The sequence below is a fragment of the Urocampus carinirostris genome, chromosome 12, assembly GCF_059441175.1.
Source record: "Urocampus carinirostris isolate Australia breed hairy pipefish chromosome 12, RoL_Ucar_1.0, whole genome shotgun sequence".
Classification (NCBI taxonomy): Eukaryota; Metazoa; Chordata; class Actinopteri; order Syngnathiformes; family Syngnathidae; genus Urocampus; species Urocampus carinirostris.
The window spans coordinates 27,951,026-27,969,538 of record NC_142360.1 but is presented as its reverse complement, the minus strand read 5'-3'; the positions used below and the strand labels follow the sequence as shown (position 1 = coordinate 27,969,538).

Genomic DNA, 18,513 nt, shown 5'->3' with positions numbered 1-18,513 from the left:
CAAAACCGTGACTGTGACAGGTAGCAAAACGCTACTAGCAACACGCTCGCAAAGTAAAGTCTACGTGCAATAGCTCTGTTTCCTTCTTTATCGCATTGCTCGATTGCTTTTAGCTTGAAAGCTGCGTCATGTGCGTTTCTTATTGCAATTTGCATGATGAGTGTAAGTTTACACTAATTTATTTTGTGCACAAGCTAAGAAGTTGCAGTCTTCCTCGGCGCATATATTCCACCGGTCTAAATCTTACCTTTTGTACGTTAGAAAAATTACATAAATTGGCCGCATCACTGAATAAGCAGCAGGGTTGAAAGTTTGGGAAAAAAGTAGCGGCTTATAGTCCGGAATTTACGATACCTAAGTAGACTCCCTCTGAAGGGTGTGCTATCAAAGAACAGCAACATGATTGGCCACTAATAACAAGGATGGGCAAAATGGGTTAACCCTAACCCGTCAAACGAAAATTGTAAGAATCTAATCCTAACGTAAATACGTGCTAAAGTGTTACTGATAAAAACGTGTAGTTTTGGTGAATTATCCGCAATGTTCCTTCGTGTGCCGACATGAAAAAAACTATATTTTTCATTACACTCTGTCACGAGCCAGAAACGGACACAGGACCCAATAGCGTTCGTTTGACTCAGTTTTATTGAAAAAGAGAGCAGCGCTTGCTTCCACAATAAATGTAACTTGTATTCAATTGTATAAAATCCTTTATCGTCAAAGGTATAAAATCCTCCACTCTGTAAATAATTGGAATATGGCGGTTGAATATTTATAGGTTTTCAAAAAATTGACTGTTTCTTCACATTTTGCATGTTTAAGAATTTAATTTTAAGTAGAACCTTTTGTAGAATGTCTTTTTGATGAATTTCCTGGCTATTTTCTCTTGCTCATCACATGTCTCAATGTCTGTTCCACTTAGCCTTTGTCTATTGGAGGAACTGGACTGCAGCTGTAATGAGTTGGAGTCACTGCCCCCAACCGTAGGCTACTTGCACAGTCTTCGGACCTTTGCTGCTGATGAGAATTTCCTCATCCAACTTCCCCGAGAGGTGAAGGACATTTTTGTTCCTGACCGGTTGCGGCAAATACATCACGAAGGCAGTTTTTTGCCTTACCTGACCCCACGATTCTTCTGTGTTCAGATTGGGAACTGCAAGAATGTGACAGTGATGTCATTGCGGTCCAATAAACTTGAGTTCCTCCCCGATGAGATAGGACAGATGACCAAACTAAGAGTCCTGAACCTTAGTGACAATAGGTATATACACACAAACACACATGCACTGTTAAAAAATCTCTTCAGCAGTGATTTTGAAGATGCTCTTGCAGACTACAGTTGCCATGGCAACTGGTGGATGTGTTGCTATGACTTCATGCTCTGCGGGCTTTATACTACGTGGGCAGAGGAAACATCTTTTTCTCATTCTCCACTGCCTTTTGTGCCCTCCTCTCTCCCTCTCTGCTGCATTCATCCTCAGGTTAAAGAATCTTCCGTTCACCTTTACTAAACTGAAGGACCTGGCAGCTCTCTGGCTCTCTGACAATCAGGTAACCCTCCCGTCTATCGCACAAATCCTCCACCTATCAAAATAAAACGTTTGAAAAGACGTTAACACCACGTTAAAGGGACATTGTGTATTATTTAAAAAATAAACATAGGATAAAACAATAGTGATGTGAATAATAAACAAAAAATACCCGAAGTATCATATAAATGTGCATTTTTTTTAATAATCAAGAAATGTGTATTTCTTTTACCTAACATGAGGCTTACCTCATTTATTTGAGACAGTGCTAAGAAAAATGAGCTGCATCACTTCGAAAAATGAAATGCAGTTTTCAACATGTCCACTGGAGGTTGCCAGATCCAAACAACACTTGCAAAGCACCCACTGTAGTTGTATTTACTGACTACCATTAATCAACCATTGATGACACCCATTCCGATCTTATTTGACAAAAATAAAAGCCACCGGCGCACTGTTTAAGGCCATTCAAAAAATAAAAAACTGAAAAATACCAACTGTGTGTTTTTAGATAGATAGGTAGATAGATGGACAGATAGATAGATAGATAGATAGATAGATAGATAGATAGATAGATGTCTAGATGGATGGATAGATGGATAGATGGATGGATAGATGGATAGATAGATGGATAGATAGATGGATAGATGGATAGATAGATAGATGGATAGATAGATAGATAGATGGATGGATGGATGGATGGATGGATACTCTTCATCTCCATAGGGAAATTCACACTTCCAGCAGTATCCTCTTGTTGAAAAATAAATTATAATAAAATGAAAGAAATAGAATACAGAAATACCCATTATAACGTATTGATATAGAATATTAAATAGTGCTACACAAAATACGCACTGTAATAAAAATATGGTAATATTTTTTTGTGGGGGTGGGGTTTAATGTGGGCTTTTACTCCCCCGGGGGGAGTTAAAGAGCCTCATGGCATGAGGAAGAAATGAATTCTATTTTCGGTTTCTTTTTCATCATTAAACATCATCTTTTTTTTTAGCACAGCTGTTATCTCTTCCCTGCAATTGGGTACATCCACAAAACGTAATTAGGAAGCTTGATTGCATTTTCCATTTCTTAAATACTTTAATATGAAAATAAATTCCCGTTCTTCAATATTTAACTTTATTTTGTTCTGAATTTCTTTCCTGTTCTCAGGTATTTTTTTTTTTTTAATGATGTACTGTAAAATTGTGTATTTTTTACATTTTCAACATGTAGATTCACGTGTGGTTAAAATAAGCATTATGCTTACTAGTAGTAATTTAGTGAACAAAAAAGATGCTAAAAACTATCCTCCCCTATTAGCAATGGCATATTGCTTTATTCCTAATACGTATCTGTCTGTTTTGCAGTCCAAGGCTCTGATCCCCTTACAGACCGAAGCCCACCCCGACACCAAACAGAAGGTTTTGACCAACTACATGTTTCCTCAACAACCTCGTCATGATGAGGGTACAAGCTATGTGTTTGTATGCATGCGTGTGTATTTGTGTGCGAACAAGTATTCGTGTACGAAGGAAACAATGAAAGCGTTAATTGTGTGTTTCAGAATTTGTGAAACAACCATTTCATGACCTTTGCCAAATTGGAATTATTCCACAGACTATTTATCTTGGGGGTTATTCATAAAAATGACGATCATACTAATCAAATCGATATTTTTCCTGATAAAATGAAAACAGCAAAAGTGATACCGGTTCACCAAAATAGATAAGCAGATTCCATACCTGTCACCCTGTACGTTTTTGCCGTACAAAGTACGTTTATTATGCATTTTAAGACGTCTACGACGTACAAGAAAATCTGTACGGAAAAACGCAAATCAATCAAGTCAAACGAGTTTGCCGCGGTAGCCTCTATCTCGGTATCGTTTTTTTCGCATGCGTCTACTGCCTGGGGTTTTCCCATCATGCATCATTCAACATCGGATTTAATGCGGTAGTTGTGTAGTGAAAGGAAGTCCGTCTCTTTTTAGAGAACCGATTTTTTCGGCTCAACTCTTTAAAGAAAACCGGCTCTCAAACGGCTCACTTGCTGTGATGCATTATATTTCCGAATTATGATGTTGTATAAAGAAGTTAAGAAAAAAAGGAAGTATAAAAGGAGAAAATGAAAAAAGGCAGGTTTATGGTTATCCCTTTAATCAAGATATTACCAACAATAATTGAATGCGGAGAATGAACTCATAATTTGAATAAGAAAATGTATTATTCTACTTAATTATATTTGTATGTATTTTTTCCTTCTACGGTGAACGTCCAAGCTACTTCATTTTTGAACCTTTTTTACAATAAACCTCAATCGTATCGAGCAACTCAGTATCTCGCAACAAAATGTTAGTTAACAGTACATATGATACAGTGGAACCTTGGTTCTCGACTATAATCCGTTCCAGAACCCTGTTCGAAAATCGATTTGTTCGATTACCGAAATCATTTTTCCCGTTAAAAATAATGTAAATCGTTATAATCCATTCCAAAACCTTGAATGTTTACCTTGAATGTTTAACGTACATAAAGCTAACCCAGGCTAATTGTACGTTTGCGTTATCATAATCTTTCGCACGAAAGATTTTGCTAACATGATCGTGTAAAAATAAAAAAAAGGATAAAGAAAAGAATTATGAATAGGATTTCTTACCTTTGTGGTGGTCAGCAGAAGGCGCAGGTGGACGGTGGTGCTATTATTTCTTTCTTAAATGCAATAGTTGTACGCACTACTTTTCTTTTTTCACCTGTAGCAACTTTGCTGCTTGCACTGACTTTCTTCGGAGGCTTAATTTGGGGCTAAAACACTTGGTACACCTATATTAAAAGCGAAAGCAAAACGAAGCACGTCCGCACGCGATAACAGTCGGTCAGGAAAAGAGCGATCTACACCCGTACGCCGCTCAGCATGGCACCCTACCGTACGCACTCACGCATTACCGGCGTTTGAACTCCGATTTTTTGACCGAACAGCGAAGCAAGAATTTCTCCAAATTTTTGGTCGGACTGAGAGGCATTCGAAAACCGAGGTTCCACTGTACAACGAAACACATATACAATATAACATGTTAAACTACATAAATAAACACGTTTGGAAAAAAAATATGTTGTAAGATTATTTTGTATTTTGTAAGAGAAAATACAACATTTTGTAAGGGCATGGAGCCCTGGAGCGCGACAGGTATGAGATTCTGTCAAATTATACACCTGTTTTATTTATACACCAGTTCTTCGAAATACTTATAAAACTTGTCAAAAGATGATAATCCTATATTGAAAAATCATCAGTATGGATTCAGAAATAAGTGTTCACAAAGAATAGCAGTGACTTTTTTTGAAAATGTAGCCACAGCAATCGATAAAGGACAAGCTTTGGGTGCATTTATTGATAATACGTATGTATTTGTGTTAATCGTTTGTTACAATTGTCAAGTCACATTAATTAGTGTAGCCCTTAAACACAATAAAGAGTCTCAAGGGGGCTGCATGGACCACCATCACAACATCTCCATATTTTAAACCTACATTGGAGCAACCCTGACCCTAACCATAACCCTAACCCTAACCCCAAAAACCCCAGCATGAGGAAAACTAAGAGACATTGAGCGTGTGAGAGCGATTTCTCAGGCCTGCAGTAGATCTGTGTTTAGGTGGGTCCACAAAGATTTTTTTTCAATGTTCATCTCTTCCTTTCTTAGGTCCAAAATAAGCTTTGAAAAATCAAGTGCAGTAAAAACTGGGCGGCTCTTTACAACCCTCATTGAGGTTTCAGAGGTTTAGCTCAAATATTATGCCACCCAATTCAAAATACAAAGCTCAGCACATCAATTTAGAGCACAAGTGTCAAACAGGCAGCCCGCGGGCCAGATCAGGCCTGCTAAGGGATTGAATCCGGCCCGGGAGACAACACACAGAGAAGCGCAAGAGAAAAACAAGCTGCAGGTTGAAATATGTTAACTTGATGTTGCCAAAGCCAGGTGTCTCTCACAAAGACACTGTACTTTCTTTCCCACCCCCTGTCTCTGTCTCTTTCATTCTCTGTGTCTTTTAACCTCATTTGCTCTAACTTCCTTTTTTCCTTTTCTCTCTTTTCTCTTTCTCTCTTCATACCCTTCACGCTTTCTTTTCTCTTTTCTATCTTTCTGTCTTTCTATTTCTCTTTGGCTTACTTTCTTCCTCTCCCTTTCTTTTCCCCCTCTCTCGCGACTTCTCTTTCTATCTCTTTTGTTTCTCACGCTCTCTCCGTCTCTCTTTCTTTGTCCCGCCCACTCTCCTTTCCCCTTCCTCTTTCTCTTATTTCTTTATCTCTCTTTTTCTTTCTCTTTAATCTACTAGTCCGGCCCCCAACAGAATGTTTGTTCTATCGTGTGGCCCCTCCGAGTTAAAATGAGTTTGACACCCCTGATTTAGAGTCATTCAAAACATGAAATCAAATTCAAATTATTCACCAAAATGATTAAATGATAAGAAAAACGTTGTACTGTCAATTTAAGGAAACTCGTAATAAGAATAATTGTTTAAAGATTTTCAATAGTTCAAAAGTTGTGCCTTGGCCCCAAAAAGGTTGGAAAATACTGGACTTGACATTGGGTAATAAGGGGTAAGAGTTAAAAAGTTGCTATTTCTTAGTACTTATGTGTGAGTATGTGTTTAATTCTTTTTTTTCCTCTCATGTATTTTACTTTCTTTTCTTTTTATACATGGTCGAAAACAAAATAAATTCATGCAATTCAATTTAAATGATATTTCCCCTTTCACTTTAAATGGTGGCTTCGAATAGCATTAAATCCACAGCTGAGCTGCCAAATGATTTCCTTTCGAATTTCATTAGGAGTCATTGGCACTCATCTTTTTTTATAAACGTGGCGTCGTTTTTGACCTGGTTGGTATTCTGTGCACAGATTATCAATCGGACAGTGACAGCTTTAATCCAACTTTGTGGGAGGAACAAAGACAGCAGAGGATGACTGTGGCTTTTGACTTCGAGGAGAAGAAGGAAGAGGAGGACAACTCCGGGAAGGTCAAGGTCTGCCTTTTCTTTTTACGTCCAGTCGGTTTAGGCATTTGCCCAAAGTGGCAATTTGGAGACTACCAGTTTACAACACTAAAACTTTTCCAAACGTGTATTTTACTTTGGACATTTTTTAGACATTCTGAAAGAGTTGTAAATGTTTGACTCCTCTTTGCAGAGGTCAAATCGATGAGTGTGCGCACTTCCGCGTAAAGATGAATCACAAATTACTTTGGATACACAACCGGAAAATGGCCTAAAATTATTTTGGGTATTTCGTTAGCTAACCAATTTGTCAATTATCATCCAAACCAGTTATTACTGGCTGAAGATAGATATTCAGAACTACAGGAGGCGATCTCCCTTTATCAAACAGGCTCGTATAGGCTGTGGATCGTGGAAAAAAGCCTGCTCTTGGCCGAGAGTGGTATTATTCAAAAGGTCAGAGGCTAACAACCGTAATGGGAATAATTTTCTGAGTCTGTTTATTTCTAAAGGGGAATTTTAGAGCAAAATGAACGGATTACTCCTAGAAAGGTCCAACCAAGCACATATACTTTTAGGCTGTATATTTTGTTGTTAGCATTATTGTGTGTTTTAGAGTAAATACTTTACACGATTAAAATCTCTGAATTGTCCTGGATATAACAAAGCCATTTTTGCAGGCACTCAACGAAGTTTATGACGGCCCGGGGGCCTAATTGGTGAATTACATTGGCTTTATAGTTTTCAGGTATCTTGTTTCAGACTGATAATAATGTTTTTGTATATTTTGAAATGGTCATCATATCTTGAATCCCAGGAGTTTTGGCTTTTCAATGATATGCGGCATGACACATTTCAGCGACTGGTGATATCGTACAGACTCAGGGTTAAAGGTACTTGTAAATCATGTTGCTTGCCCAGCTCACCTGCTAGCTTGACTATCGCTGCTGGCATTGCGAGCATTACTTGTACCCCAGGCTCGACCTGTTCTTGTAGCTCGGATCACCTCCTAGCTCGGCTCGCCTGCTAGCTCAGGTTAAGCTGCTAGCTCTTTTATCATTGCCCGGGCGGCTAGTCTAACTCATACAGCTCGCACTGCTAGCTTGGACTGCCTGCTTAGCTCCTACTGTCTGCGCTGCTAGCTCAGCTTCTTTTGTGCTGATGGAGATTCAAGGGGGGATTTAAATAAAGAAAAAATGTGCCGCGTCAAGGCTGGAATCTCCAGATTGAATAGAAGGGGATCTAATGATCTTTCCCTTTTTGAAAATGGCATTCATGTTACGTTAATATATCGCCCATTTGGAGCCATAGCCTAACGTAGCTTTCTTCGGGCTGCACGAAGGTTGGACTTTAAACAGGTTTTCATACACTTTTAACGCCTTAAGACAAGTTTGTATGAAGTCAACAGTCAATGTATGTATATGTAACGTATGTATGTACCGGAGCCATATCCTCCTAGTGGGAGGTTGCTAGAGTCAAGAACACACTACATTCTTGTAATAAGAAAAATGTATAAAAACAATGATGTTTAGTTTTTGAGATTGCAATCAACTTTGACCTGGGACCATGTGTCATGATTGCTGATTCGGGGCACCTGCGAATGCCCTGGTCGCTGATTGGCTCCCTGACTCTTTTTAAACCCCCGGCTTCCAAAAGGAAGCTGTCAGACTGTCCTGCGAACCTACGCTTTCAGCTAGGCAAGCGCTGTACTTTCCGACAATCTCCTGCCCTGTTTTCTCCTGCCTGTTACCTGTTGCCGGCCTGTTTCTGGACCCGTTTCCGCCCTGCTCTGCCATCCTGACCACTGACCTGTTTTGCCCTGTGTCCTGCCTGATACTTGTTGCCGACCTTTTTTCTGGACTCGTTACCGCCCTGGCTCCCCCGTCCCGGCTATCGACCAGCTTTCCCGCCGCCCACGACTATCCCCGCTCGACATCAGCTCCCCGTGTCCGACGATCATCGGATCGTGGAAGAAGCACTGCTATTACATAAAACGCTATTGGGTCCTGTCTCCGTTTCTGGCTTGTGACACCATGTTAGTCTTTAGCTATCGTCCCAGCTGTTTTCCAGCTAAGATGCCCAAGCTAAAGTCATCTGCAGGCATTCGATTGCAAAACAAAATTCAGTAGAGAAAAAAATACCTTCTATTTCTGTGTGTTTCAATTTAAGATTACTCAGTGTTAGTAGCACGTGAGTGAATATTTCAATTTAGGACAAATCTTTAGTAACTTTCAAAGAGACACAAAAATCGTCCATATTCTCCAAAGGGTTCAAGAACAGCATTCAATGGACTTTGGGTACGCCTTGGATTGGGATTATAGACCAAATTTACAGACACGATAAGGAGTTAATAGGTACTCTAAAATGGCCTTAAAGACAGCCAGAAACAGTTGCTGATCCTATGGATACGTTTTCAACAAACTAGACTGATGCAATCGTCCAAGATGTCTTCTAGCCAGCAATCTTAATTCTGTGGCTTTTATGTCATGATTTTAGCCAGGAAAATAGTCTTCTTCTGAGCATAATTTGTAGTTTAATTTCCAAAGAATATTTCATTTCTTACCAGGTGGAGATAAACCTCAAACGCTATCCAACACCTTACCCAGAAGACCTGAAAAACATGGTCAAGTCAGTGCAAAGCCTGGTAGGGAAAAACGTTCATGCCGGCCATGGCCACCAGCACCATCTCAGCACGGGCACTGCCACCTCAGCAGGAACCAACCTAGAACTAACACACCGCAGTAAAGAGCCGTACGAACCGCCGTGGCCCCTCCCCCCCAAAGAGGTAAAAAAAACACACTGCATCCTAAAAACGGGAAGTACTGTTTTGTCGGGTTTCGTTGTGCTCGCCAGGTCACGGACAGAGAGATGCAGGACTTCTCTCAAACGCAGCTTATGGATCAGGGATCCATGCATAACTCTGGCATTGACATCCCAAACAGGAAGGACAAAGAGGATCTGACGGAGAGCTCTGAGGTACGTCTAACGAAGGGGTGTCCAAGCTTTTGACAAAGCGGGGGTCCAGATTTGGGAGTGAAAATATTCAGTCTAGCATTCTTGAACAGTCTTTGATAAATTCACCCTCCTTCACAAGTGATTTTAACCTCACCGTATTATAAGCCGCACCCACCACATTTTAAGAGGAAAACCGCTTTTGTACTTACACAAGCCGCACCTGTACATAAGCCGCATGCGCCCACGTTAAAACATGTAACACAATCACAATATTAACCCAAACACGACTTTGAGTCCCGCGAATGTAACTGAATATAAAATACACAGTCCAAAAATTACAGCCGGCAAAATAAATGGATAATGATACCAGTACTTAAAGTTTGATGCGGACCTGCAGAGTCCGGGTCCCGTTGAAAATAATCCAAGGAAAAAAAATTATATTTCCAAAAGTAAGGGTGGGAAAAATATATATCCACTATTGTCCGCTGCGTCCACAAACACGTCTCACCTTTACTCGACTTCCCGTCAGCCCCCGTTGTTTTCGCCCCTTCTTTTTGATTTGCCCGTGGAAAACATATCAGAATAAGTCTCTAAAATAAATACATTACAAAAATATACAGTTGCAAATACATATTATACATGGTTACACATATTTACAAAGAAAGAAGGTACACCGAGAGAGTTTTCAAAGCTTTAATATTAATATTATAACTTTCATCCCAAACCGTGCCTGTGAAGGGTAGCAAAACGCTACTAGCAACACGCTCGCAACACAGTAAACGGATCTGTCAAAAAAAAAAATACGGTACTTTTTGCAAGTATTCCCATTACAATAGCGAAGCAGGAGCAACGTCATTACTTATATAGACACTGTTTCCTCATTAAACCTTTGACATTGAATTATAAATGATTTAGTTCAGGGGTGTCGAACTCATTTTAACTCGGGGGCCACAAGACAGAACAAACATTCTCTCGGGGGCCGGACTAGTAGATTACAGGGAAAGAAAAAAAAAGAGGAAGAAATATTGGGGCAGCAGTAGCTCTCAGGAGGTAGAGCGCTCGTCTTGGGATCAAGGGATCCCAGTTCGAATCCCGGTCTGTGTTACATGTCGAAGTGTCCTTGGGTAAGACACTGAACCCCTAATACCCCCAATAAGCAGGTTAGCGCCTTACATGGCTGCACGGCCGCTATTGAGAAATGTGAAGCACACTGTAAAGCGCTTTGGGAAGTCTTGACTTGAAAAACGCTATATAAATGCAGATCATTTCAATATTAGAGAGACAAAAGAGATGAAAAGAGAAATAGTGATAGAGGGGGGAAGAAATCCAAAGAGAAATAGAAAAAGAAAAGGAGAGTGAAGAGAAGAGAGAACCAAAGAAAGAGAGAAGGGGAGAACGAGAGAAGGGGAAAACAAGAGAGACGGAGAGGGAATGAGAGAGAGAGAGAAACAAAAGAGACAAAAAGAAAAATAGTAAGTGAAGGAGAAAGAAATCTATAGAGAAATAGAAAAAGAGAATGAGAGAAAAGAGAAGAGAAAGAGAGAAGGGGAGAACAAGAGAAGGGAAAAACAAGAGAGAGAAAGAAAGGGAGAAGGTGCAAAAAAAGGTAAAAATACACCGAGACAAAGAGAACAAAGAAAGAGAAAAAGAGGGACAGAGAGAGTGAAAGAGAGAGATAAAGAGAGAAGGGGAGAACGAGAGAAAGGGAAAACAAGAGAGACGGAGAGGGAATAAGAGAGAGAGTGAAACAAAAGAGAAAAAAAAAGAGAAATAGTAAGTGAAGGGGAAAGAAATTTATAGAGAAATAGAAAAAGAGAATGAGAGAAAAAAGAAGAGAAAGAGAGAAGGGGAGACCAAGAGAAGGGGAAAACAAGAGAGGGAAAGAAAGAGAGAAGGTGTAAAAAGACACCGAGACAAAGAACAAAGAAAGAGAAAAAGAGGGACAGAGAGAGTGAAAGAGAGAGATAAAGAGAGAAGGGGAGAACGAGAGAAAGGGAAAACAAGAGAGACGGAGAGAGAATGAGAGAGAGAGAGAGAGAGAGAAACAAAAGAGACAAAAAGAGAAATAGTGAGAGAAGGGGAAAGAAATCTCTAGAGAAATAGAAAAAGAGAATAATAATTAATAATAATAATAATAATAATAGAATGAGAGAAAAGAGAAGAGAAAGAAAGAAGGGGAGAACAAGAGAAGGGGAAAACAAGAGAGAGAAAGAAAGAGAGAAGGTGCAAAAGAAGGTAAAAAGACACCGAGACAAAGAGAACAAAGAAAGAGAAAAAGAGGGACAGAGAGAGTGAAAGAGAGAGAGAAAAAGAGAGAAGGGGAGAACAAGAGAAAGGGAAAACAAGAGAGACGGAGAGAGAATGAGCGAGAGAGAGAAACAAAAGAGACAAAAAGAGAAATAGTAAGTGAAGGGGAAAGAAATCTATAGAGAAATAGAAAAAGAGAATGAGAGAAAAGAAAAGAGAAAGAGAGAAGGGGAAAACAAGAGAGGGAAAGAAAGAGAGAAGGTGCAAAAGACGGTAAAAAGACACTGAGACAAAGAGAACAAAGAGAAAAAGAGGGACAGAGAGAGTGAAAGAGAGTGAGATAAAGAGTGAGAGAAAAAGGGAGAGAGAGAGTATATTTCACCCTGCATCTCGTTTTTCTCTTGCGCTTCTCTGAGAGTTGTCTCCCGGGCCAGATTCTATCCCTAGGTGGGCGTGATCCGGCCCGCGGGCCGCCTTTTTGACACCCCTGATTTAGTTCATGTCGCTCAACCAATGACTGCCTTCCAACAGGACTCCATGGGAGGCTCACCGAACGACATCCGGATCTCCGACATGAGACCCACCCTCGTGGAACCCCCCATGTACAAACCAAAGGTGGTGCTGCTCGGAAAGGATAAGAAAGGTGATCCATTACTCTTTCTTGTCATAAAGTTCATGAATTAATTAGAATGACACCTCGATTTATTTCAGCACTGAACACTTGGGGCACATTTTTGATGCCCTGCTTAATTCTAGTGCAAAATTGCAGTCGGATTGCTATCGTGTAGAGCAGGAGTCTACTACGTGGGCACTAGGGGGCCCCCCTGAGGACGGATGAGGTGCCCGCCGAACTGTTCTGACAATAGCTAATCATTGCTGGGTCAGGGGCAATTTTAGGTTCAGAGCTTTGGGGGTGCTGAGCACCCACGGTGTCTGGCTGGTTAAAAACATTGTTTTCATTTCACTTAAAGTGATATAGCATGTGAAATTCAACGATAATATTTTAATGTAAATATTTTATAAGAGGCTTTTCTTTTTCTTTATCAATTGAATGTTCGTTTTAAGCCTGTTTTTATAATTAAATGTTTGTTTTAAAGCCCTGGTGTGTAATATCTGACCACAAGATGGCACCGTTGTGTCTTGTGAACGAAACCAGAGCCACAGTATGCAACCCCCCGGCAGACAAACATGGCAGCCACGCATTTCTTAACCTATGATTTCTTTTATAAATAAATAACATTGTTATATTAGTTCATGTATATAAAGCCTATTATTCAAATCGAAAAATCAATATATGCTAGTTTCTTTATGGAAAAATGAACAAGAGACCGGCATTTCCACACGGGGGCAGATTTAATTTCTTAAATAATAAACTAAGTGAATTCCATTGAATTAGCCGAATTAGTGTCGCTCTTCGTCGAGCCTCTCTTGATTGTCCCTCTCGATCGATCTTCTTCCTTTCTTCCGGCCCACGCTTTTTTCCCAAGCTGACTGGTCGGCTCCTCCCATGGGCGTGCCGACTCCTCCCATGGGCGGGCCAGAGATTCCCTACGTGGACTCCACCTCGTCGCCGCCTGGTCGCCTCAATATCCAGACCCCGAGCGATTATCAAATCAGCGCCTGGCCCTCTGCGTCTTGGCCTTCTCCGTCAGAGTCCTGTTATAGATAGATAGATAGATAGATGGATGGATGGATGGATGGATGGATGGATGGATAGATAGATAGATAGATAGATAGATAGATAGATAGATAGATAGATAGATAGATAGATAGATAGATAGATAGATAGATAGATAGATAGATAGATAGATAGATAGATGGATAGATACTTTATTCATCCCCGGAGGGAAATACTAAACAAAACATTTGCATTCGGAACGTCGTGGCCTGTCATTGAACTTAAGCCTTCTCTGTGACAAATCTTCCTTGCATTCAATAAATGTAACTTGTATAAAATCCTTTATACTAAAATGTATAAAAATCCTTCACAGGCTTATTTTGACCGAAGCTGGAGTAGACCAAGGAACAATCTCTAGTTTTTGTGATGCTCAACATCTAGTAAATGTTTGAAAGCACGTCTTGTGTCTCTTCTTAAGAATCGACAGACGAGGAGGTGGATAAACTCCACTGTCTGAACCACAGCGGCTCTTCGGCCACCTACTCGGATTATTCTCCCTCGGTGGGGTCCTCCGGTTCCTCCAACCCACCCGCTAACCCTCACTCGCATCCTCACTCTCACGCTCACCAACACAACGCTTCCTTGGCGGCGCACGGCAAGGAACAAGCTCCTCAAATACATTGGACCAACAGGTAGAAACAAACATGTAACATCTCTCTCTTCCCCGCAGCCGTCCATTTTGCTTTTTATTTCATCTTTCATCCGTCACCCGCATCAATCTTCCATCTCATCACTTGGCTCCATCCATTCTCTCCAGGCGTGTAGGCCGCTCCGTCCTTGCTTTGTCAAGGTCAGAGAAGCTTATTAGGATGCTGCAGTGTGATCACTGTTTCTCTCTCATCTCTTTTATCCACCACCTTAAGAGGACATTGAGAATGATTTAGCCTAGTGGTAAAAAATTTGATTCATACATAAAAAAAACTGATGGGGATTGCATACCTGTCAACCTGTACGTTTTTGCCGTACAAAGTACGTTTATTATGCATTTTAAGATGTGTACGACGTACAAGAAAATCTACGGAAAAACGCAAATTTGTCAATTATGGGTACACACCGACTATCACGAAACGGCAAATCAATCAAGTCAAACGAGTTCGCCGCGGTAGCCTCTATCTCTGTTTTTTTCCCCGTTGCAAACGAAGCGAGCGGTTTGATGCTACTGTGCGCTTGCGTCAGCGGCCTCGGATTTCATGTGGTAGTTGTGTAGTGAAAGGAAGTCCGTCTCTTTTTAGGGAACCGGCTTTTTCGGCTCAACTCATTAAAAAGAGCCGGCTCTCAAACAGCTCAATTGCTTTGATGCATTATATTACGAATTATGATGTTGTATAAAGAAGTTAAGTTAACTTTGCACGCACATTGTTTTGAAGATCTCTCAATTTCTTTTTAAAGCATTTTTTGTTTTTTTTGCTCTTTGGGTCAAAAAGGTTCCTGACCCCTGGCATAGACCAACCATTTGAGGAAAGGGACCCGAGGTAGGCATATTCAAAGAGATGGCAGCAGATGGGCTCAGGATTTTAGCCATTGAACCACATCCTATAAGTGTGGGCCCCCCAAATGAGGAAGCGCAGAAATATAAATATACAGATCCTCTCTTGGCTTGTTGTGATTACATGTGTAGTCTCTCTCTCTCTCTCTCTCTCTCTCTCTCTTTCTCTCTCTCTGTCTCTATTGTTCTTTCAATTGTTCTCTCTGTTTCTGTCTCTATCTCTTTCTTTCTCTCACTCTTTAATGAACTAGTCCAGAGCTTTATTTTATCTACCAGTGTTCATTTTACCTCTGAAAAGTGATGAGTCCCGGGGACTCGCATGCTCAAAAATCTATGGGTCCCAACAGAGATCTATGGGTCCCCAAAATTTAGTGTTATTGAGGTTGAATTTGTAAATCGGTGACAAATATATCATATAAATCTACACATTCATTCAGTTTTAATCATCAAATTATTAATTCATTTACTGCATCAAATTATTGTTGGTAATATACCGATTAAAGGGATCACCACAAACCTGTCTTTTTTTAATTTTCTCCTTTTATACTTCCTTTTTTTCTGAACTTCTTTATACAACATCATAATTAGTAATATAATGCATCAAAGCAAGTGAGCCATTTCAGAGCCGGCTCTCTTGAATGAGTTGAGCCGAAAAAGCCGGTTTTCTAAAAAGAGACGGACTTTTCACCACACAACTCGAGATCGGCGTGCAGACAAAAACTCGAACCGCGAGACCAAAACAACATCTGCCGGATCTGCCTGATGAAAAGTTTGGAGTGCGGTAATTCTTTGTTTAAAAAAATGTAATCGGGTAATAATGACAATTTTGTGTCAAAAAAGGGACGCACTTTAATTTGAGACTATGCGTCCCCAGCAAAAATGATGCGTCTAGGACGCAGGGACGCAGGCAAACGAGAACACTGCAGATCTGAACTTTAGTCCGGAATTTCCAGTAAATCTGTTTTTTTATGCATGTGTTCATTCAGGTTGGCACAGTCTTTTCCCAAACCGATCGAATCGAAGCCCCTGTTGTCCCAAAGAGAAACTCCCCCCTCTGTGAGCAATCAGCAACGTGGAGACAGGCGTCCACTGAGCGAGCCTTTCGACTGGGTTGAGGCCCCTCACTATGACAACACTGGATTTGACGCTGAGGAGTCTTCCTTAGATCCTTCATCGTGTAACACGAGCCAGGGTAATCCACCTTTGGGTTCCAAACCACGGAGCCAGTCCACACATGGCCGCCGTCCTCTCTTAAGACAAGAACGAATTGTGGGTGTCCCGTTAGAGCTGGACACACAGACGCTTCCTTATCACGGCAACAAACAATCCGCACAAGACAATGAAGCCCAGACTTCAGCACAAGCTTCCCAGAATCCCTGGCAGAACTGGACCCGCACTCCAAGTCCATTAGAAGACAGGACAGCTTTTCCCTCCAAATTAGACCTGACACCGATGTCAAGCCCCCACCCGGACCGCAAGATTGCAGACCAAAGGTAAGTCAAGCAGCAGACCTTTGAGGTTTCCCATCTGTGGCAGTATGTCACGCATTTTTATGTTTTTACTTTATTCAGTGCTATAACCTATAAATGCATTTTCAGAAGCATTGTCCCTGAGTGTCAAAATGTAAAGAAATGTTGTTGTTTTTTATCCTATTCTATCCTATTGTAGTGATTTTGTAGTCTCATCTCATCTCATTAGCCGCACCGCTTATCCTCATTAGGGTCGCGGGGGGGCTGGAGCCCATCCCAGCCATCTCCAGGCAGTGGGCAGGGGACACCCTAAACTGGTTGCCAACCAATCGCAGGGCACACAGGGACAGACAACTCATTCGCTCATTCACACCTAGGGACAATTTGGACCGGCCAATTCACCTGAAATGCATGTTTTTGGAATGTGGGAGGAAACCGGAGTGCCCGGAAGAAACCCACGCAAGCACGGGGAGAACATACAAACTCCGCACAGGAAGTCTGGAGCTGGATTTGAACCCACGACAGGTTCCCATGACATGAACTGTGCCGCACAAGCGCTAACCACTGCGCCGCCGTGCTGCCCTAATTTTGTAGTATTTCTACAATATTTCTTTTCAGAATGAAAGGAATGTAGTACAGTAATCCCTCGATTTTCGCGGTTAATGGGGACCAAGACCACCCGCGAAAACTGAAAATCCGCGAAGTAGCGGCGCCCCTTCAAAAATGCTTTAAAAAACGTATACAGGTATACAGTATACCCCCCCTGTATACAGTACACCATATAGAATACGGGTTGAGAGAGAGAGAGAGAGTGAAATTCATGTTATAACAAAAAAAAAAACAACTGTAAAATATGTTGTATGTACACGGAATAGGACTGCGGCGAAACCACTACGAACCATTCAGTATGATTGTATTAACCGCTCTCAACCACATGCAGCTATTTCGCTTTATTTCGCTTGTTAACACTACCGGTTACATATTGAAAATAAAAACTGTGAAAATGTGGTATTTGATGAGTGTTTGTGAAGCGTTTTGGGAAACAACAGTTTAAAAAATGGTCTGTGTTCATTTTAATGAAAGTGAAAGAGCTACCTTCTGACAATAACAACATACTTTAGCTAGCGGCATCGAACGGCTTTTACAACAAATCCACGAAACCACACACAATTAGCCGTGTTTAGGGAGTACAAACAACTGCTCGCTTTTGGTATAATTAAGTCAAACTTGAGATGAAATGTGACAAAAGAGAATATACTTACGTCGCGTCGCCGAGTTCCTCCTTGATAAACTGAGCGCCACATAAGAAGGGGGTGAAGTGGGAGGAGTTGAAGGAGGGGGGGTGAGCAAAGCGGTAACTCACCATGACTAAGCATTGTTTCAGGGCCTCCCCCTCCCCTTCACAAGAGTGTCCACACCGTGTCCTCAGTTGACATAAGCTCGCGCTCAATGGCGTCAAGTCGATAAATGCTTTTATTGAGAGGGTAAGGTATATTTTTTAGACCCGCAAAGCTCTGAACCAGTGTTAAAGAACTACAAATTCCTCGACTTACAGATATTTATACAAATTGACACAGGTATGATAGTTTATGTATTTTTGCATAGTGTTCCAATACATTTTTTTAACAGAATGAAGTTTTTTTGTACCACAGAAGAGAATATACTTACGTCGCGTTGCCGAGTTCCTCCTTGATAAACTGAGCGCCACATAAGAAGGGGGTGAGGTGGGAGGAGTTGAAGGAGGGGGAGGTGAGCGAAGCGGTAACTCTCCATGACTAAGCATTGTTTCAGGGCCTCCCCCTCCCCTTCACAACAAGAGTGTCCACACCGTGGCCTCAGTTGACATAAGCTCGCGCTAAATGGCGTCAAGTCAATAAATGCTTTTATTGAGAAGGTAAGGTATATTTTTTAGACCCGCGAAGCTCTGAACCCGCAAAAGTGGAACCGCGAACTAGCGAGATTCCACTGTATACCCGGTCTCTAATTTCAAGCAATACATTTGATATTAGTCTTCATAGTGATTTTGTCATATTTCTGCAGTAGTATTTGTTGTAGACACACAAAGGGATAACGGGAACAAAATTGGCAGTAAAATAACATTTTTTTATTACTCTTATATAAATTGTCATTCTATTTTGCCCATTTTCGTTC

The 18,513-nt window shown here is 41.0% G+C and overlaps 1 protein-coding gene across 3 annotated transcripts in view; it reads left to right on the top strand.

Annotated features, from left to right (window-relative positions):
- The window catches only part of lrrc7 (leucine rich repeat containing 7), a 146,938-nt gene that overhangs the window by 84,363 nt on the left and 44,062 nt on the right, over nt 1–18,513 (top strand). For all 3 annotated transcript variants that reach the window (XM_088350533.1, XM_088350532.1, XM_088350531.1), the window contains 10 exons: nt 923–1,052; nt 1,146–1,261; nt 1,482–1,551; nt 2,897–2,996; nt 6,433–6,557; nt 9,094–9,312; nt 9,381–9,503; nt 12,261–12,372; nt 13,826–14,039; nt 15,880–16,386. In XM_088350533.1, the coding sequence (XP_088206659.1) occupies nt 923–1,052; nt 1,146–1,261; nt 1,482–1,551; nt 2,897–2,996; nt 6,433–6,557; nt 9,094–9,312; nt 9,381–9,503; nt 12,261–12,372; nt 13,826–14,039; nt 15,880–16,386 (1,716 nt within the window). The remainder of the gene's footprint in view (nt 1–922; nt 1,053–1,145; nt 1,262–1,481; nt 1,552–2,896; nt 2,997–6,432; nt 6,558–9,093; nt 9,313–9,380; nt 9,504–12,260; nt 12,373–13,825; nt 14,040–15,879; nt 16,387–18,513) is intronic.